The following is a 22449-nucleotide window of genomic DNA, read 5'->3' on the forward strand; positions in this document are numbered from 1 at the left end:
GTAAGTTCAGAAGATGCTCCTATTTTGTGAAGAAGGAAGACTGGGATGGGTCATAAAACAGTTTGGTGTCCTGCTAAAAGATAAGAAATTGAGAATGGGTCACAATCTGTGTCCCTGGAGATAATGCCCGCAATGAGAATATGGATATACCAAAGCCCTGATTATGTTTGAAAAATAAAAGTTAATTTCTCTATGTATTCATTCTGCACAACACAGTGGAAAAAAGAGAAAAAATATATATCATAGAGAGAAATAGTCTGTTACAAATAGATATAAGCAACAGAATAATTGCAGGACAAATTAGCCTCAAAGAGCAAATGTGTAGCTTAAACATTATCTGCTAAAATTGAAGCTAGTTTAGCACATGGACCATTTTGGAAATCATGGCCCATTTATGCCTACCAAGTCCTTGAAGAATTTGGACAACATGTCTACAAAATTAATGCTAATAAAAACATGGTCATCATGTGTGGAGGCTGGCAAAGCACTTTATGGACTTTTATCTCATTTGAGCTTTGTAATGGTCCTTGGAGGTAGATGTCCCATGTAATTTCATCCCCATTTTTCAAGTGAGGAAACAAGCTGTTAAGATGATCAAGGATTTACCTATGGTGACTACTCATGTCAGGGTTAAGGTATAAACTGAGTTCTTTCTAACTTCAAATTCAGCATCCTAGCCACTGTGCTATTCTTCCTCTTCAGGAAAAAGCGAGTGGATAACCATGCCTCCTGTCCAAGACACATTAGGATTGACCAATGCTTTATATTCCCTTCCAACTACTTTCTGAACTTAAGTTCCATTAAAAACAACAACAACATCAATCTTTTTTCAAAGATACTGCAGAATTGTGGGTCATGGAATACCAGTGAATATGACTTATCCAGTCTCATTGATAGCTATAAAATAATTGAAAATCAGCATGACTGGACATAGACAAATGTGCCTCTGACTTTACAAAGAGGAATAAAACGGATTTTGGGAATTATAAAAATATAAATGTGACATGAGAACATTATGGATTATGGAGCTTCAAATACTGGATAAGAAAATCTTTTCAGACTGAGTGGATGCCCATCATTGGGGAATAGCTGAATAAGTTACTATGGAATATTTTTGTTCTATAAGAAACGATCAGCAGGATGATTTCAGAAAGGCCTGAAGAGACTTACGTGAACTGATGCTAAGTGAAGTATATGGAACCAAGAGAAGACCGTACACAAAAACAAGAAGATTATGTGATGGTCAGCTGTGATAGATATAGTGCTTTTCAGCAATGAGATGATATAAGCCAGTTCCAATGGATTTGGGATGAACAGAGCCACTTGCACCAGAGAGAGGTTTATGGGAACTAAATGTGGATCACAACATTTTTTGTTGTTCTCTCACTTTTCCTTTTTGATCTGATTTTTCTTGTGCAGCATGATAAATGTGGAAAATATATATATATTCATATATATATGTATATATATATATATGTATATATATATATATATATATATGAACTACACATGTCTAACATATATTGGGTTATTTGCCATAGAGGAGAGAGGATGGAAAGAAAGGAGGGAGAAAAGTTTGGAACGCAAGGTTTTGCAATGGTGAATGTTGAAAATTATCTTTGCATGCATTTTAAAAACAAAAAACTATCATTAAAAAAAGAAAATCTTTTCAGCAATGGGGTAGGGAACTGTGACAATTATTTTTTTAATTACACCAAGGGCTACCACATGAACGAGAGATTGGTTAAAGAAGAAGAGGCAGTGTGGTACAGTGGAAAGAGCAATCTTTTGTTTGGAATCAGAGGCTGTGATTTCAGTTCTCACCTCCGTACTTACTGATTATGTGTCCTCGGGTCTTTCTTTTATTTTTTAGTTTTTGTTTTTTGGGGCTGTTTCATTAAAGCTTTTAGATTTATCCTCTTCATCTATTGAATGAGAGGAGACTATACCAGGACTTCCATTTCAAAATTTATGATTCCATGGCTCTACCAATGAAAAGAACTGGAAAAATAGGCCAGGATGAAAAGAAGTAGATCTTGGATCAATGTAAGGAAAACTACCTTCAAATAAGACCTGGCCAAAGTTGGAATGAGCTGCCTTTGAACATAATGAGTAACATAAATATAGATTTCGAGCAGGAAGAGACTTCAGACACCATTGAGCACATTTTATCAATGAGAAAACTAAGGCTGAGATAAGTTTAATTGCCTCCTGTGTCAAAAATAAGTATTTAGAGCCAGATTTTCTTGGGTCCAAATCCAGCATTCTAGCCACTGCACACCATGGTGTTTCTCTTAAAAGCACGCCACCAGATTTCTGCTAGTAGATTCTAGATGGCCACTTATCAGGATTATTCCTGCTCAGGACGGAGTTGGGCTAGTTGGTCCTTTATTTTTCCTAAAATGTGAAATAGAATGGGTCTTTTTGGAGGAAAAGTACTACCTAACATACAAGGTTTATATTGTGTTTCCCTGTGTATATATGTATAGCATAGGTGTATATATATACATGTATGCATACCCAGAGTTATCTCAAGAGTTTATATATATATATATATATATATATATATATATATATATATATGTGTGTGTGTGTGTGTGTGTGTGTGTGTGTGTGTGTGTGTGTATGTGTGTGTATATCATGCATACATACATACACAGATATAAACATTTAAGTCCATACATGTATGTACAAATTCTGGAGGAAACAGACTTTGGATAGTCAAGCCAACAAGCATTTATTAAGTGTCTACTGTGTACCAAGCACTGTGCTAAATACTTGGTAGTGGAATAAGCAAAATGCCTAACACACACAGTAGGAACTGAATAAATGCTTATTAAATCAGATTGTATTAAGTTGATCTGAATGGTTCAGCCAATGAAACTTTGCCTCTTAATTTGGAAATTAATGAAAAGTTAAATGGGCATAATTGAGGGAAATAGATGAAAACATGAAAGAATTGATCACAGAATGATATGTGGGACATTAATGAGGGTAATTATTTTGAAAACTATTGGGGATTACATGCATGAGTCCCAGTTGCAATTACAGGGACAGAAGGGATTCCAAAATGAAGTGTAACTCTCATTGTCAATTAAAATCACCACTTTAGAAGGCAACACTAAAGTATATTTTTGCTTTTTTATATTACAAAATGAGCTATAACCACAGGTTGTATAGAGTTTGCTATAAAGTAACTAAGATAAAGTGCTATAAGTTTGATTTTTCCTTCTTTCTATGTCAAGATGTCAAAGATCGTTGATTTCATTAGGTTTAGGAGGTGAGGTGGTGGTGTTCCTTGGCATTTACTGATTCAGGTGAATAGAGATATTGAAGAAAACCCTTAAGATCCTATGGGGGCATCACGGTACGCACGATAGAGGCTGAAGTTAGAGGTTTTATTGGCTCCAACCTTCTGAACATCAATGGACTAGACCAATTAGGTATCTACACTGGTACCGATTTGCAGAGTTCCTGGGAGTGGGGATATCATGCTGCCTATGGGAAGGTGAACCAGTCAGAAATGGAACAAGTCAAAGTTCCTGTGCCATTCCAAGAAGCACTGGGCTTGTGAGCAGCAACTGCTTCTCCAGCCTGGTTGAGCTTGAGAAACAAAGTTTAAAAAAAAAGCTACTCTGGCTAACACTGATCCCTTTGAGACTGCCCGACTCTCCTAATTTAGCTGGATGAGAGCGTGAGTGTCAGACACATAATCCTTTCTTGGCCTACACTTGACGTCTCCCCAGTTTGGAAAGCTTGGACTTCACTGGCACAGACTCTGGAAACCCAGGGTCACCTCTATGCCATGATGGACCATCAGAGGATGACTGGAGCAGAGGTTAATTTTCACTAAGTGAGATAACTGCCTGCAGACAGTCTTTAAATCCAATTCTCCATGCCAGGATCGATGTAGTAGCTCTCTCACACTTGGCTGACCTGTTCTTCTCAGACACGCACTAGAAATGGGCTTTAGTCACTCTTCTCAAGCTCTTAAGAGCCAAGGAGAATTAAAATAGTCACAAAATAGGGAGGTTATGTGACCATTTCCATCATTCATTTCCATGGGCCAAAAAAATCTCTGCTTTGCCAAGAAAGATAATTTTTTAAAATTTGTTTGACTGTGATCACAACAACAGCATCATATTTAGTCAGAATACTCTCTTTTTAATTAGCAAAGATATCATCATCCTTAAACTTTCTTTTTTTCTTTTTCTCTTTTCTTTCCTCTTTCCTCTTTCTTTTCTTTTCTTTTCTTTTTTTTTTCTTTTTTGTCTTTTTCTCTTTCAGGAAGACTAATCTTTTAATTCAAAGATTGCTTTTAGTTTCATTTGATCCTGTCAACCAATCAACCAATAGAAGCTACAGTTTCAGTTAGTCAACACGTATCTGTTAAGTACCTACCAAGTAGCATTTACTGTGCTAAGTGCTAGAGAGCTCAAGAAAGAGCTCTCTTCCTTCAAGGAGCTTACAGAATGCAATCAGCCATGTGCATATATGTTATACATAAGCAGCTAGGTGGTATGATAAATAAAGCATTGCTCTTAGAAAGCTCAGAAAGATCTGAGTTTAAATATTTCCTCAGATAATTATTAACTGTTTTACTTTTGGAAAGTCACTTAACTTGCGTCTTCCTTAGCTTCCTCAAATGCAAAACTCAAGAGAATAACAGTATCAAATTTAAAGGATTCTTGCGAGAATCAAATGAGATAATCTAAAGTGCTCTGAAAAACTTGAAGTTCCAGAAAAGATCTAGATAACTAATCTAGATCTATAATAAATAATATATTTAATTTCTTATATTTTAATTAATATATTATATATAAATGATACATTATATAATAAATAATATATTTAATTTCTTATATTTTAATTAATATATTATATATAAATGATACATTATATAATAAATAATATATTTAATTTCTTATATTTAAATTAATATATTATATATAAATGATACATTATATAATAAATAATTTATAATAAATAAGAATTAATAGGAGTTCATCTCAGATGGAAAGGATAAGCAAAAGCTAAGGGAATGATAATAGGAAAAGCATCTTGTAGAAGGTGAATTCTGACTGAGTTGTGTCTTGAAGTAAGCAGGGGAAGCCAGGAAGAGGGGGTAAAAAGGAAAAGCATCCCAGGGATGGGAATATGTAGCTGAAGCCTCCATGTTTATAACCTAGAAAAGATGCAAAATATGATCTTTATGACCATCAGTGATAATATTTCTATTTGTCTGTTTCATTTAAGATCTTATGACACTGACCAGGAGAAAACTTCATCCAAACTTAACTCAAATTAATATCAAAGGAAGAAAGTCTGCACGAAGGATCAAAATTCCCAGCTAGTTTTCACTGTGACCAATTTCTTCTTTCCAAGATCATATCCTAATTTTTGCCCCTGAAGAAATGTAGCAGAAATAAACAGGGCTGAAAAATACAATGTTTATGAAAATCACAAGCTATTAGAATGGATTGAGAATGAGAGCTTGTGCAGATGGAAAATTTTGCCCCAGAGGCCATTTCTTGGCATTATATTATTATTCCTAATAGCCTAAAAGTTTTAAAAGCAAAGATGACTTATCTATGCTGCAAAATCTTTCCTTGCCCCTAAAAATCATATACTCACAAGATGTTCATTATAATTCTGACCATTTGGATGACACCTTAAAAATTCTGCCAGGTGCTTTACATTCACTATCTCATTTGAGCCTCAAAACAGCCTCATGAGGTAAGCATAATTATCAACTCCATTTTAGGGAAGAGAAAATTTAGCTCAGTTGTTAGGATTACTAGGTGAGAACTCAGGTTGTCTGGATAGTAACAAGGTGAGAACTCAGGTTGTCTGGACAATTACAAGGTGAGAACTCAGGTTGACTTGACAGTTCTCTCACTCAGACCTTTGGTTTGGGCCTTTAAAGGGAGTTTACACCTTAGAAATTCTAAGAGGAGCAAGCTCATTGGTTGGAGTACTTCTTCCCAGAAGCCCTTGCATTATCCTATGCCCATTCTCTGGGAGGATAAAAGAGGACAGCACTCCAGAGATGAGAGAAGTCTCTGTACTACATCAGGCTTGACACGGCTCTCTGCAGGAAGGGAAGTCACTTCTCTGGACAAGAGTTACCGGCAACTGCCTGGTGACAACGGTTCTCTACAGGAAGAAGAATCTGTCCTAGAGATTTGAGTTGACACAGCAGATCTCCTCCCAGAGAATAGGCGTGGGATAATGCAAGGGCTTCTGGGAAGAAGTACTCCAACCAATGAGCTTGCTCCTCTTAGAATTCCTAAGTACCAGATAAAGACTTCTAACCAGGTCCAGGGTTCTATTTTACTACTTTATACAAAGTAGTCTTCAACAAGGCCGCAAAACAAAGAAGTTAAAGTCCCAAGGGACATATTTTAACTTTTGTTGTACAAATGTGGAATCTTTCTGACCTTAATTTCAGAGATTAAGTTAATGATTTGTATATTACCATTTAATAGATATTCAAGAGCATTACTGACCCCTTTTATTAATTATCCACTAGCAATGAATGATAAAATGATAAACTACACAGACACTCTGTCTCTCAAACTTTTTATATGTCATAGTTCTATCTTTTTATTTTATTTATTTATTATTTTATCTTTTTATTGGTATACACTAATGTACTGTTGGAAAGCTGGTGCATGTCAATTGAGAAATATCCAGGGCAATTTAGTTTTCCCACTGTTGAAGAGCTGGTAATAATTTACAGGAGGCTCATACAATGACATGATCATAGTTTGGGTGTCCAAAATTAAAAATATAATGATGATACTTTTCTTTTTGGCCCCAGTAATACTGGCTGTGGTAGAGATCTATACCATTTTTTTTTCTCACTGCAAACATGCACTTCTCTGACAAACACTAAAGAATAAATAGGGATGTATTTGCTCATTTCCTCTAGCATATCCCTCCTCATGTCATCCCTTCTCCACCACTGTGATGACCATGCCATTTGTTGATTTTTCTGCCCATAGTGCTCAAAAGTCTCCATGGTGTTTCCAGCTCAGAATTCAAATGATGGGGTCTAGGGCTGCTGGAGATGTCCTGGCTTGAAGCTGGAGCTAAACACAAGCCAGTCCGAGTGGGGACTTGTAGCAGAATTCTGTTTCTAGTTGAATGTTGAAGCTCATGTGGAATGAGCTTCATTGCCCAGAAGCAATGAGGAACTCCAAAGAGGAAGAAATAGAGAAGGTCATCTGAGAATTGGATGGAGAGGGTTGGTTATATAGTGAGCAAAGGAGACAAAAGGGGGGGCAGCAATAGTGCTTCCTGGTCAGTGGGACTTCTCCATGTCTGGAAGAATCAAGGAAGACTTCAGGCAGGTTGAGCGGACCACTTGTGGCCAGCTGTTGATAGTTACCTTAGATGGTTGGTGGGCTCCATAAGTGGAAGGAACTCCAGAATTGATGAGCTCATAGACATATTTCATTATTTGCTTAATTTGTAAGTTTAATTTGTACTGTCTTACTCTCATAAAACCTTCTTATTAGGCAACAGGGCCTGGAGTATGGAATTATGGGCAATATGGCAGATATGATGTTCGACTTATCATCAGGAAGACCTAGATCTAAATGTTGCACCTACTTGCTATGTGATCCCAGGCAAATGACTTAACCACTCTGGATCTTGGTTCATTCATCTATAAAATGAATATGATCAATCTCTAGTATTACCTCAGGGTTGTTATAAAGATCAAATGAGATAAGGAAGACTAAGCACTTGGCCAGTTTTTCACTGCATTAAAATGCTGCTTATCATGACTAAAACAAACCCCAAAAAGTCTTAGGGTTCTGGCATAAGGATTTACTTTTCAATGTATATATGGAGCAGTCTTGTCTCCTCCTACAGAATGTGAACTTCTCAAACAAGGACTTTTAACTCCAGCCTTCAAATCTTTGGGCCCCAGCTCAGAACTAATTGTTCCATTAATAATGCTTCTTGATGGACTAATTGAAATGATTTAGCATCCTACAGTGTCATATAAGTGCCTTGTAAATCATCAGAATCATTACACCAATAGGTGAACTTTCCCGACCAGGCTTTTTGCTTGAGCAGCAAATAACTCACACTTCCATTCTGCTTGATTCTATAAACCATCTTTTTACTCTTCAAACATATCATCAACATCATCTTAATAGCTTAATGCTACTAATGCTTTTAAAATTTGCAAAGTTCTTTACATATGATGCAATTTCATGCTCATAACAATCCTAGGGGGAAGGTGTTCACACTCCCATTTTACAAACAAGGAAACTGAGGCACGGAGTAGCCAAATGGCTTGTCCAGGACCACTACTTAGTAAACATTGGAGGTAGGATTCAAATCCTCCACTTCATTCCTTTCCTATTCTGCACACAGGCTCCCAGTGCTGCTGAGGCAGAGAGAGACAAGAGGCCAGGCGGGTGCCAGGTAAGAAAAACTACCATCACCTTGATGATCAGCATCTCCCCTCAGAGCCCCCAGTTGAGACAGCTTGTGACCCTGAGCCCAAGAGCCTCGGGAGCAGCCAGACTTCCCACCCAGTGACCTCTACCATCCTGCTGGGAAGCAACCAGTCCCCAAAGAGATGAAACCTTGCAGTGGTTCCCGAGGGGCTCCTGCCTGAGCTCCTAAAAAATCTGAAAAGGAAATTCTGCCCTTCCAGGTCCTTGGCCCTGGCAATGGTGCATAAACATCTGGTTTTACCAGTGAGGATATATTAGAGAAAAGATGGCCTCTTGGGCTTTGGGGCTGTGCCCTTAGGACTGGGACCTTTCCATCTAGCTGGCAGCTGAAACCTCCCTAAGGGCTGTCTTATCAATTAAAATGTGAGCTCCCTGAGGGCAGGACTCATCTGACTTTTCGTTGGGGTTCCAGAACTTTAGCACTGAGCTTTGCTCAGGTCTCACTCCTGATGTAAATTTGCTCAATACCTTTATTCAAGTCACTTCACATCTCAGTTCCCTAAGAAACTTTCTGAGGACTGGTGCCAAATTGGACCGCTAGAGGGAGCTCGCCTACGCCAAGAGATCACAGCTCTGCTCTCTAGCCTTGTATGACAGAAGGCAGTAGGGTGGGAGAGCTGTCCATCTCTCTCTTTCTGTGTTTCTGTTTCTCTCTGTCTCTCCCTTCTTCCTCTTTTCACTTCCCTTTTCTTCTTCCCCCTCCCCTCCCTCTCATAAACTCTCTGTTTCTCTCTTTTTCTCTCTTTCCTTCTCTGTCTCTGTCTGTTTCTGTCTCTGCCTCTCATTTCTCTGTGTCTCGATGTTTTCCTATTTCTTGGTCTCTGACTGTTTTTAATCTTCTGTCTCTGTCTCTGTCTCTGTCTCTCTCTCTCTCTCTGTCTCTGTCTCTCTTTCTCTCTCTCTCTCTCTCTCTCTGTCTCTCTCTCTCTCTCTCTTTCTATCTCTGTCTCTCTGTGTCTCTGTCTCTCTGTGTCTCTCTGTGTCTCTGTCTCTCTGTGTCTCTGTCTCTCTCTGTGTGTCTCTGTCTCTCTCTCTGTGCCTCTGTCTCTGTCTCTGTCTCTCTCCCTCCTTTCTCTCTGTCTCTCTCTGTCTCTCTCTGTCTCTCCTCTCCTCTCCTCTCCTCTCCTCTCCCTCTCTCTCCATTTCTATCTCTATGTCTTCATTTCTATCTCCCTTTCCATCTGTCTTTTTCTTTCCATCTGTCTTTCTCTCTGTCCATTTCTATCTCTGCCTCTCCATTTCTCTCTGAATTCATCCCTTGTGTTTCCCTCTCCATCTGTCTCTGTTTCAAAGAGATATCTCTTTGTCTCTCCATTTCTCTCTCTGTCTCTCCCTGACACGCTGGCCAGAGTGTGACTGTTCCTTTTTGCTCCTAGTTACATTTTTGGGGACTGTTCATCTCAGATCATTTACTCTTCTTCTTCCCACACAGAACCAAGCCTTTGGGTCATGAAATACCATTCTGATTTTGATTTGTCAGCATCTGAACTCTACACTTCTGATCCTGCTAGAACAATTGGTGAGCTTATAATTCCAGATCTAGAATCCATTCTTTCGTTCTGCTTTGAACCATAATGTTCAAGCCTGAAATGCCATAATCAACCTGATTATGCAGACTAAGAGCTGTTCCACTTGGATCTAGTGATCTTCTTCCATACTGCTCTGGTGTCCTAGAGCCATCACCCAAAGCAGTGCCATGAGTGGTTCTTGTCCTTGTGCATAGCAGATTCCTAATTTCTTCTCCCTTCTCTGTAAATTTAAAGTCCCAAGGATTTTTGTAGTTCTAGAAGGATGGGCAGGTCCTTTTAAAGTGGTGGAGTTCTGCATAGTAAAGACAATATATCATTTACATTTTATCCAAAAAGTTAGATACTTAAGCTTTCTCCATTTGAGATAAATCTTGTTTTCTATCTGAGGTCTCACCCAGTTAACAAGTACCCAGGATCCTCACTTCTGCAGTCTATGATAGCAGTATTAAAATAGAGAGGAATCCCAAGGAATATTAATTGGAACGTGGAAAGTTTTAGATCTTTAAGGCCCAGCTGGGCCTGTAATGACTGACTCACCAGGGAAGTGTGTCTGTCAAAGTAAGCAAAACCACTTAACTCTACCAGGAAGCCTGAGAACAGTCTAAAAAGCAGTCTCCAACCTTGGGGCCCGAGAGCTCCACTGTGGATTTTCCAGCAGTGTTAAAATCTTGCTGCAGGCTTGTCTTTGCACCACCTTTTCCTCTAACAAGGGAAAAGGCACTGCTTACAGTCAGCAATAAGATTCACATTGCAGAATTAAGTTGAAATCTTGACTGAGTTTGGTGTCTTTCTATGAATAATGGGTCTGCAGATTCTCATAGTAGCTCTTCTGCCTACTGTAAATGAGAGGGAAACTTGGCTCCTCAAAGATCATGATCAACTGGACACATTCATTGTCTGATAGTAAAAAAATAGGGGCCTGGCTCTCCCCCTCCTCCGAGATGTCAGAGAACCAAGGAATCATGGGATCCTGGATTTGGAGGAGACCTTAGCACTCATTCGCCTCAATCAGGCTCAGAAATAATGCACTAGACAAATGGCACTCCAAATTATTCTGGAAGGCCATCGGGCAAGAGGGACTGACTGCCCACCAAGGACAATGTGTTCGCTTTTGAGCAGTCTCTCAGTTCAAAGTGTTTCCTCAAACTTCCCCAGAAGGCCTTTTTTGGCTCCTGTCTTCTCCCTCATCATACACTATCTTGTACCCTACTTATATGGACGCACGTTGCTTTCCTCACTGTAGAAGAGTTTAAGCTCATTAAGGTATAGGTACCATGCCATTTCTCACCTGTATTCCTCTAGTGCCTTGTACTGTGACTTATACACAACAAGTGCCCATCAGGTTAACCTTCAGAGGGAGTTAATCCTCTTTCTCTTTCTAGGATATTCCTGAATTTGAACCAGAAATGAAATACTATTGGGCAGCTCTTTAAATCACTTCTCATAATTCCCTTTTCAGTTGACCAAAGGAAAAAGAACCATTCTCAGAGAGCTTCCATTCTTCTTTTTTTATATTTCCTTTTATTTATTTTTATCATAATTTTTTTTATTTTTCTGAATGCATGCAAAAATAATTTTCAACATTCGCCTTTGCAAAACCCTGTGGTCCAAATTTTTCTACATCTCCCTTTCCGCTCTCCCCTAGATAGCAAGCAATCCAATATAGATGAAACATGTTTGAGCTTCCATTCTTGCAATGGACATTTAGAAGAGCCTTTTCTTGCATTTTTTATGTCTCCAGATTAACACTTCTTTGGACAATACATCAATCTATAGAAATCTTCTTAAATCTAAAACAAATCACTGCTGATCCCAAAGTAAACAGGGTCATTCCCTTTTTGGTGATCAGTCAGCCCAAGCTCTTAACATCTCCCCATATGTCATTCTGCAAAATGAGATAAAAGGAAAGCTACTTAGGCTGGGGAGTTACTGAAGCTGACAAATGTCACATTAATCCCAACTGCCCCTGATTGATAAGTCACTTGTTCCGATACATCTGGAAACTCCCCAAAGAGTTTTTGTAAGATTGAAAGCTGGTCAGGACTTTAGAGATCAGCTAGTTCAGTTCCCTTATGGAAAAGACAAGAGGAATTTGTGCCCAGAGCTACTTTCACAGAACACTGAAGTTGCTGAAAAAGTGAAATTCCGCAGTGAGCAATGGAGAGCCACAGGATAGATGTGAGTAAGTTTTCACTCCAAGAAATTAAAAAAAAGGGAATTGTAGTCAGTGATTTCATTGAAAAAATATATGCCTATGTGCCTCTTTGTGCAGAGAGGTGGGTAGGGAGATAAAGTCAATTTTTGTTGAGTTTTTAAAAAAAGATTAATAAACAGATGTATGAGAAGTGGGGGAAATAAAAACAAATTGGACTAGTCCTATCGGGAAGTTAGACATGGCTGGCTGGATAAACTGTGTTCTGATCCCTTGTGAGATGTCCAAATAAATCAAGGAAACATTTATTCTATTGTTGGAACTCTCTGGAGGGCATGATGAAAATTCATAGACGATGGGCAGGAGTTCATAGGTTGGATTTGTACCATTCATAATAATGCCTGAAGAGGCATAAATACAGACTGATTGAGAGAGTTAAGTCCATGGCTGGAGACTGAATAAGCATCAGAGCTGGGGTGTGAAGCCAGGTCTCTGACTCTCATTTTATTGTTCTTTCCCTCATACCATGCCATGCTTTGTGGAAGTAAAAGTGGGAAATTCTGCAAAAAAGAAGAAGGGCCCTTTGGGCAAAAGAAAGCCTGGGAAGATGAGAGTTTCTGGTCTGCTTCCAGCAAAGTAATACATAGCCTAGGGGTTCAAGACCACTGGGAAGAATATAAACCACAGGCTAGAAAAGCAGGCTTCCAGGAAGAAGACATTCTTTCATTAAGTGTCTTCAGACATTTGGGTCAACTTAGCGTCTTCTGCTCAGTGCCGTGCCCAATCTGAAGTACTAACAGAGGGCCAGCATAGACAAATGTATTCTTATGAATGAGTGGGATAGGCTTGGCTGCCATGAATTGTGATCTCAGAAAGTCCAAACATATCTCATCTGCCTGACCATGGCTGAAAAAAATCATTTCTTTAGGTTTTAAAATGCATGGTGGAAGGAAATGACTTGGGAGAAAAAGATCAGCTTTGGACATAGACAAATTGGATTTGGATTCTCTTTGGGCTTCACTTCTGCATCTATAAAAGAGGACGATTTAACTATATATTCTTTTAGGTCCCTTCAACCTATGATATTACATGTTTGGGGTTAAAATAGAAATGTTCCTGGGTTGGAGATAATCAATCCTTTATTGGCTGACACCTTGGTAAGGATTAATTACTGAGAACACAACAAGATGTAGAAATCTAAGTTAAGCCTGCCTTGAGTGAAAAAAGGGATGATTTTTGAAAGAGGAGAGAGCAAACACACCCTAAAATGAAATCTGCATTTGTTAAGGGTTTGTGGGGAGTATGGAAAACTGAATCAAAAATTAAGAAAAGATTTTTTCCCTAAGCGGATTTGGTCATTGGCCATCACAGCTCTGTTTAAAGACTTTTTAGAGGTTTTTTTTTTTTTAACTCTTGACATTCTATACCCTGAGTTGATGGTCTGAGAAGTAGCAACAGTGGGTTCTCCAAATAAGGAACTATATGATTTGAAGAATAGATACAGAAAGAAGCAAGGGTTACCACACATCATCATCTATCCTTCTTAGACATTTTATTAAGCAGCTTGCTAATATACAGTGTAGTTATCAGTACTTATATCTTACCCTCTTATTAGTTCTATTAGGTCAGTGACCTTGACTTACCTGCCTCTGTTACTTACTACCGCTGTGTTATTGAACAAATAATTTTATCTCCCTGAAAATTAGTTTCCTCATCTATTAAATGAGAGACTTGGATTTGTTTTCCTTCTCTAAATCTATGATATTATTATCTTTTGCCAAAGCATCACCATATTTTCCTGTTTCTTGGCATAAGTAATGACATTTTACAACATAATTCTATTTTATTCCAACCCTTCTCTCTCCATTATAAAATGTAATTTTCCATTTTGGTGCTAAAAGAAAACTTATAGCTAAACCTATTGCTTAGTCATTTTTTCACTCAATTCTTATGCAAGACTAATTAAACGACAGAGGTTACCCTGTCTTCGACATCCAAGGTCGGTGAAAGCATATCAGATTAGATCGTCTGTGTCTCTTTTAATCAGAACAAACCAAACTGCCCACAGGGTTAGTAATGGACAGACATGAATCCACCATCCATCATAAGTAGGTTTGCTGTGTACTATAAGCGACTGTGGGAAATGGCTCATGTTTAGGAGTCCACATGTCCTATATAGATTCATTTTGATGTGTGCTAAATCATGCCTTTTTCTGCCCTGATATGGCTTTCTAAAACGAATAAAGAGGCTTTTTTTAAAGCAGTGATAAACACTTTTTATTCAGGCAATGAAACATGGGAAAATGTATTAGTACTTATTATAATAATTTAATTTGTGTAAGTATAACTCTTACAAATATTTACGTGACATATAAAAAGGGAAATTATTGTGCTTATAAAATTTATGTAGATGATCATCACATATACCATTCAATCCTGGTAGGAATCAAGCAGCTTTCACTCCTCCCTAGGGGAGGGTAATCAATCACTCACTATATGGCGGTCATAGGGGTACAGTGGAAGCAGATGTGCAATTAAGATGGTCACTTATTGGCACATATGTTACTATATATGGAAATCTATTGGCAATATTCTTTTGCTGACAGCAACATTGAGAAACATAACTGACTCCTTTGAGAATTAAAAGGGGCATCTGAATTCTACCACAAGGAAGAGAAGACTAGCAGGGGTTCTCAAACTAAGGCCCTCGGGCCAGATGCGGTAGACTGAGGACGTTTATGGGCCCGCCAGGTTATGGCAAATGGGCTGAGGGGTGGAAACAGAGTGTGAGTTTTTGTTTTTATTGTAGTCCAGGCCTCCAACAGTCTGAGGGACAGGGAACTGGCCTTCTGTTAATAAGTTTGAGGACCACTGCTCTAGGGGGTTGATTTAGAGTTCTAATTCATAAGTCTACAAGATCATTTGAGTTCATATGAAGAACTTTTTACTGACATTATCTAAATTATAATAAAGTGAGGTCTTTTTTTGGCACTGTAACCCTGACTCAACTGCATCTTTACCCTATGCAGATGTGCTTAAGAAATAATTAATGAATAATGAATCAACATATGAGTGAATTTTAGGGTAAGACAATAGAGAACCTGCCTGGAAATGAAGTAGCCACAAAGGACCCTCAGAGATGTTATATTTTGGTACTTGGACTAGTTCTGGGGAGCTAGAGAAAGGAGGATTGTTGGGGCTTCAGGATAGCCGAGACATTGCAGACATTGTGGATGGCATCTATTTGCAAATGAACTAGCACCACATCTTAGCTACTCTGTACCCATGTTCAAAGGGTAAATCTCTGTGCAAAACTGGGTCTTCCTTCTGCTCTATAGTTCAGGATGTCCCAAGGAGCTTTAGGAAGATCTTTGTCTTATGTAAAATCATTTATTTACTTGTATAATGCCAGGATATCAAACCTAGAAGGGAGTTCAAAGGTCATTGAGTCTAATCTGTACTTAGAACCTGCTCTAGAACCTGCCAACAAGAGAGTATCTAGTTTCTACTTTTGGTGGAAACTCACTCTTTCCCTGGTCATTAAAAAAAAAAAAAAAACTTTATTATTCAGAATCAAGAGATTTAGCTAAAGCGACAGGAAGAACAATCAGAAATTGTTGATGAGGGGCAGCTAGATGTTTCAGTGAATAGAATACTAGCCCTGGCATCAGGAGGACCTGAGTTCAAATCTGGCCTCAGACACTTAATATTTATTAACTGTGTGACCTTGGGCAATTTAACTCTAATTGCCTTGCAAAACAAACAAATAAAAAAATAATTGTTGCCCATCAATTATTTTCAATCATGCTTGAGCCTTTATGAACTCATTTGGGATTTTCTTGGCAAAGATCATGGAGTGTCTTATCATTTCCTTCTATTCATTTTGTATATGGGGAAACTGAGGCAAATGGGGTGAAGGGATTGGCCCAGGGCCACACAGCTGATAAGTGTCATAAGTGTAATAAGTTTAAAGTCAGGAAGATCAGTCTTCCTGACTCTTGGCTTTGCATTTTATCCACTGAGCCATCTTCTTTCCATTAATAATAGTAACTTTTTAAATGGAAGAAAGGAAAGAGAATGAAAACCAAAAGGCTTTTAAAATTAAAATCAATATAGTTATAAAATAAATTATAATAATGTCAGACATCTAAATTTATTCCATTTTTAACTCTGGCATTTTCACAACATTAAGAGAAAATGAGATGGCCCTACATGTCGTATAGATATCCTATGATAAAATTATAGGAATACATGGAAAAGATTTACTTTGGGACAAGCTGTGTTCTGGATTGTTGGATGGCATATCCCAATCCATGAGGAGGTCTCAGAGCCATTGGAGAATTTAAATATAGTGTTTTTTTTTAATCATATTAGGCCATTGGTTTCATTGCTTTTATTTCAGAACATCATACAAGAGACTTTAGAGGTTGCCTGGTTTTTGTAAAGGGCTAGAACTGAGCAGATGCACTTGGATAACCCAGCATGTGAGGCTAATTACCAAGTGGACAATTCTCTATTAATATGTTTGGAGGATGAACCTACTCAACTCTTTGCTGGCTCAATCTGTGGGTGTGGACAAAGAAGGGGAAGTGAGATCAATATCACTTATATAGAGTCATTCTTGTGGAGGTGGAGAGAGAGGAAAGAGGTGTGGAGATTGCTAGATCTAATCCCCTGACCACGACTGCAAAAGACCAAGAATAAAGACTTTTGCTTATCCTGACTCTGGCTAGTATCTACAGGGTCCCAACAGGTTTTACGTTTCTCATTTTACACTAAGTATAGAATCTTAAATCATATATATATATATATAAATTGAATGTCTTAGAAAAGTTACAATGCTATCAGTATGTGACTGAAAGATTAAGAAGAATGGTCTTTAATGTGCTAAAAATCAGAGATTTTATATCATGTGAATCAATGAATAACTCTGAAAAAGAGGGGAAAGTCCCTCTGTAACTGATTATAAAAAATAAGTGTCTCTCCTTAAATATATTTCTAGGTTACTACATTCTAATATGGGAACTTTTAAAGTTACCCATTGGCTCATTACATGGATAAGAAATTAGTTCTTGGAGACAGACAGGTCCATTGGACGGGAATAATTTTAAGTGTTATTGGACAATTTATTTGTGCTGATGTCAGAACCACAGCAGATACATATTGAAGTCATAATTAAGTCACAATAAAGATATCATCTCCTTTGAGAAGGCTCAGGATGAAATCATTTCTGTATTTCTCCTTTTCTCAGTGAGGATTTTTTTTTAATGTAGAAAAGCGTGATTAGTTACCATCATGTCCTTTTTTCATCCCTATGGAATGATCAAGCAGAAGGGCTGGCTTATGCAACATGGTACCTTGCTTGTAAATTGCAAGAGAAAGCTACTTCCATTGACAGCCCTAATGGCTACCATCTGTTTGCACTGGATTAAGCCCCCCAGTGATCCTTTAATTGGCCATAAATTAAATGCCATACAGCAGGCCTTTGACAGGATGGCATGGTGCAGTTACTGAGAAAAAATAATTCTTTGATTTCAGTGCTTGCTCAGTTCTGTTCTAACGGTTGAAGAAGATACTTTGCAGTCCCATAGCTACCCATCCTCTTTCATGTTCTCTACTATTAGCCCCCATACAACCAAGATCATTCAGACTTAAGGGAAAACACTGCTAAATTCAGGTGCAGCTCTGGCTCCAGGTTGTTTGATTTTTTGGAAAAAGGAGCCAAGCTCATTACTTCTTATTTTCTCAGGATAATCAAAAATATAGATTATAGAATTACAAATGCAAAGGACTTAAGTCTTGATTTTCAGGCCCAATCTCCTCAGCAACAAATGTGGAAACTGAGGACTGCAGAGGTAATATGATCTCTCTCTCTCTGTCTCTCTGTCTCTCTCTCTCTGTGTGTTTCTGTCTCTGTCTCTCTCTCTTTCTGTCTCTGTCTCTCTCTCTGTCTCTCTCTCTCTCTCTCTCTCTCTGTCTATATCTCTGTCTCTGTCTCTCTGTCTCTCTCTGTCTCTCTCTCTGTCTCTGTCTCTCTCTGTCTCTCTGTCTCTGTCTCTGTCTCTGTCTCTCTCTCTCTCTCTCTCTCTCTCTCTCTCTCTCTCTCTCTCTCTCTCTCTCTCTCTCTCTGTATCTCTGTCTTTGTCTGTCTCTGTCTGTCTTTCTCTCTCTTTCTTTTTGCTGAGGGAATCGGGTTTAAGTGACCCACAGGAAGTGTTAAGTGTCTGAGGCCAGATTTGAACTCAGATGGTCCTAACTTCAGGGCTGATGCTCTATCCACTGCCCCTCTCTAAGGTTTTCTAGGCAAAAACTTGAAGGATTTAAATCCAGGTCCTCTGATAAGAAATCTAGCACTTCTTTACCACACTCACACTTCTCCAAGAGTCACAGAACTTAACAACCACCTATTAAGTGGCAATGGTATAATGAAAAGAATAATGAATTTAGAGCCAGGGGACTTGGGTTCAAATCCTACTTGTATTACATTGGACCCAGGTGACCCTGGGCAAGTCAATGAATGTCATTGGGCCCCAATTTTCTCAACAATAAAATGAGGTGGAGGTTGAAGTTTGAGGTCACTTTCAGCTCTAAATCTACAATCCTATGACTCCAGTATGAGTCTTCTGAAAGTAAAATCAGAGCTCCTTGCTGCATAGGGAGAAAGATGATTTTGCTAGACATTAGTTAATGAAGTATATGATAGTGAAGTATATGTTAGAGAAACTCTTGACATGTTAAGCAAGATGGCAGTCCAGCCACGACAGCCTTACTCTTCCTTAATTCCTGCAGTCAGCCGAGGCTCAGCCTTGCTGATGATTTGACATGTGTAATCTTCTTTTTCTTGACAAGAATGAGCTTTGTCTCACCCTAGTGACCGGGCCCATTCTCTAAAACCTTTCTTCCTGGCCATGCCCACAAGTATCCAGGTCTTAGCTATGCTTTGATTCTTTTCATTGAAGCCAGTGTGTCTCATATGAGTTGGAAGAATCATCTGATTGGTTTGAATAAATAATTCATACTAAGCTACTATGGAGGCAGGGTGAGGGGGGTGTGTCCATACATCTGCAGATTTAGAAGTCTTTTTAGAAACATCCCTTTCCATTTGTTGTTTTTTTTTTTTCCCATTCGTAATAAAAGAATTGGATAATTCCATAGATTTTTACAATTGGAAGGGACCTTTGAATTGATCTAGACCAACCCTTTTACTAAGAGTCCTTTCTATGTAATTCCTGAAAAGTAGACACACAGATATTAGCTATATTACCTCTCTTGGTTCCTTTGCTGCTGGTGTAATTGACCTGGAAGCTCCTTCAAAATAGAGACTGTATTTTGCCTTTCTTGGCATCCCTAATATTTATGACAATCGCTGGAATATTGTAGGTATTCAATAAATTCTTGTTTTTCAAGTAATTATCCAGCTCCTGAAACAAACCATTGTATACTTGGGCTTGCACTAATTGTTAGGAAGTTTCCCCCAACATCAAGCCTCCATTGACCTTTTCACAACTTTCCCCCTTACCACTTGCCTTATAACCCCCTCGGCACCAAACAGAACAAATCTAACTATCTAACCAAATGACAGCCTTTTCAACACTTGAAAAGCACCCTTGGATCCATCCCAAGTCTTTTCTCCCCCAGGTTAACCAGGATTACTTTCTATGCCATGGTTTCCAGTCCTTTCAAAGGATGGGAATTTCAAGTCCAATAATAGGGGAAATAAAGTCATGGAAATATAGATGAGGCAATATGTTTCATTAAATAGCCCAGAAACTCACCAGCATTTAGGACTATATCTTCAGAATGTTCTTTTTGAGGCCATGTGATCTCAAATATAGATTGTATTAGGCATATGATTCATGTGTAATAGAGAACTGAGATTAGGAGAGAAAAGAAAAATGGTGTTGAAATAGTCTAATTGGACTTCTAGTTTCTAATTCTCCCTTTAACAGCATCTTAAACTCAGGTGTACAAAGAAATGGCCCCAAAGGCCAAGTCTCATCATGTAACTCTGTGTTAAAGAAAGTTCAATGACTTTATTGGTTTCAGGATGATATGAAAACTTATCAACTCATTATTTTGCCTTTTAAAATCATTATTATATTGACTTCAGCCAAGCATCCTGGATTTATGGCACCTAACTCCTCCTCACTCATTCTCCATTCCAGTCAAGCTGCCTTATCCTCTCTGAACTTGGTACTCCATCATTTTCTCTCCATGTGCCTTTATCCATGTTCTGTCTCCTACCTGGAATTATTTTCTACTTCATCATCTCTTCTGAGAATTCCCAGCTTCTTTGAAGGCCCATCTTGAGTGCCGTCTCATATGGGAAGTCTCTTTTTTCTGATTTGCTCACTCCTTTCTCTTCAAATGATTATATTTGTACCTATCTGTATACAAGCAATTTTCCCATGATAAAAGACAAAACTCCTTGGGAGTGTGGGTCAGCGATGTTTGTTTTATTTTTGTTTTCATAGATGCAATGACCACCCCATGCCCTTGAAATAGAAGGCACTTGTTGGATTTGAACCATACCCACATGGGAAGGGAGAATCTAATGCAATAATCAAGGATCTCAGTAAAAATGAAAAGGATGCTTGCAGTAGGAAATTGCTGGTGTATGTCAATAAAATGTGAGACTTGATATCTGTGGACCTTCAGGTGCTTTTACTGACAACATCCCCAAAACAAACATGAGATAATGGACTTACTCTCTGTCGATCACCAGACAGGTCACGGCTTCGGCAGCGATGACATTGGCAGTCCTCACATCTTCCCTAAAAATTAAATAGAAACAGAACTTAATAAGGCAGGGCGTTTTGGTGAAATACATCCAATAAAACATACTTTTTTCAGTTAAAGTATTTAGATTTACCCCATCTTAGAACTGAATTTTGAATAAATCTGCAATATGGCAAATGGGAAGAAAGCTAGTCTTGTAGACAGGAAGACATGGAGCAAGTTCTGCCCCTGACAAATCCTACCTATGTGAGCATGAAAAATTCATTTACTGCCTTAAGTCTCAGATAAATCTCTACAACTATAAATGGAGAAAAGGTGCTGATTTGGGAGAAAGGATTTCTTCAGTAGGGATTTCTCTCTATGCCTAAAATCACAGTTTTGGAAGAGAAAAAAAATTCCAGCTTGGTTTCATTTGTCCCAAAGGATAGCTTTCTCTCACTGCCATGTTCATCCTCCAAATTCTTGAATTTCCATAAACAATTGGAATAGCATCAAATTATTTAAGATAGGTTACAAATTAGGAATCCTTCATTCAACTATTTCACACCTGCAAAGTGTCTTCTTCTATGATCAGCATGTTATACAGATGGGAGATAGGGCAAGAGATAGCATTGAACTTGGAATCTGAAGGCAAAGTAGAAGTTGTAGGGGAGATTTAAAGGAAAGGGGAATGGGATTCAACCTTGGATCTTCCACTCACTCACTTTTAGACGCTCAACAAGTCACTTGCCTACTCTAGGTCTCAGTTTTCCTTTTTGTAAGTTGGCCTTCAAGGTCCCTTCAATCCTGAATTCATATTCTACCATTGGGAGTAAAGAAAGATAAAACTGGGGAGTATGTTGCCAAACATTGGAGGCCCTTCAATATTAGACAAAGAAGTTCGAGCTTTAATGCTGGAAGGTGCTGGAATTTGGGGGGCTACAGAAATGTCACCCTTGGTCTATGTGTATTGAGAATCTTTCTAGCTGGTTGTGAAAGGTAATTGGGAGGGTCAAAGTGGAAAACCCTATTAGGAAACTCTCCTAGGTGAGTCTCCATAGAGTTTGCTCTAGAGTAGTGGTGGTGGGAATAGAGAATGAGGGCAGGCGGGAGAGAGGTTAAAGGGAGGAGTTAATGGGATCTGATAACAGATTGCATATAAAGAGGGAGAGTGAAGGTAGAATGGCAGGGAATTTACTTTGCCTCCAAGTTCAGGAGCATGGAGGACAAAGTGAGTGAAAAATAAGGTTACGTTTTTTAGAATGAGAGCTTTAGGTTGATTATGTTTGAAGGGTTGTTGGGACATCCAGGTAAAAATCACAGCTCTAGAAATGGAAGGACCTAAATAGTCCAACCTCTTCATTTTACAGATTAAGAAACGAGGCACTAGGAGGATAAGTAACTTGCTCAGGATCACTCAGTTGAACAGCAAGTGTCGAAGGTGAGATTTGAACTCTGATCTTGCTGACTTCAAGTTCAATGATCTGTCTATTATACCATGATCCATTAATTAATCAACTTTTATTGGTCTACTCTGTGCCTGACATTTTGCAGGTTTCTAGGAATACAAATA

General features: G+C 38.5%; 1 protein-coding gene across 2 annotated transcripts in view; it reads right to left on the minus strand.

Annotated features, from left to right (window-relative positions):
• The window catches only part of PRKG1 (protein kinase cGMP-dependent 1), a 1273864-nt gene that overhangs the window by 145247 nt on the left and 1106168 nt on the right, over nucleotides 1–22449 (minus strand). For both annotated transcript variants that reach the window (XR_012487204.1, XM_074297069.1), the window contains exon 8: nucleotides 20867–20932. Coding sequence is in view for 1 of the 2 variants with exons in the window: in XM_074297069.1 (XP_074153170.1) it covers nucleotides 20867–20932 (66 nt within the window). In the remaining variant the exon portion in view is untranslated. The remainder of the gene's footprint in view (nucleotides 1–20866; nucleotides 20933–22449) is intronic.

Source organism: Sminthopsis crassicaudata, chromosome 2 (assembly GCF_048593235.1).
Source record: "Sminthopsis crassicaudata isolate SCR6 chromosome 2, ASM4859323v1, whole genome shotgun sequence".
NCBI classification, from domain to species: domain Eukaryota; kingdom Metazoa; phylum Chordata; class Mammalia; order Dasyuromorphia; family Dasyuridae; genus Sminthopsis; species Sminthopsis crassicaudata.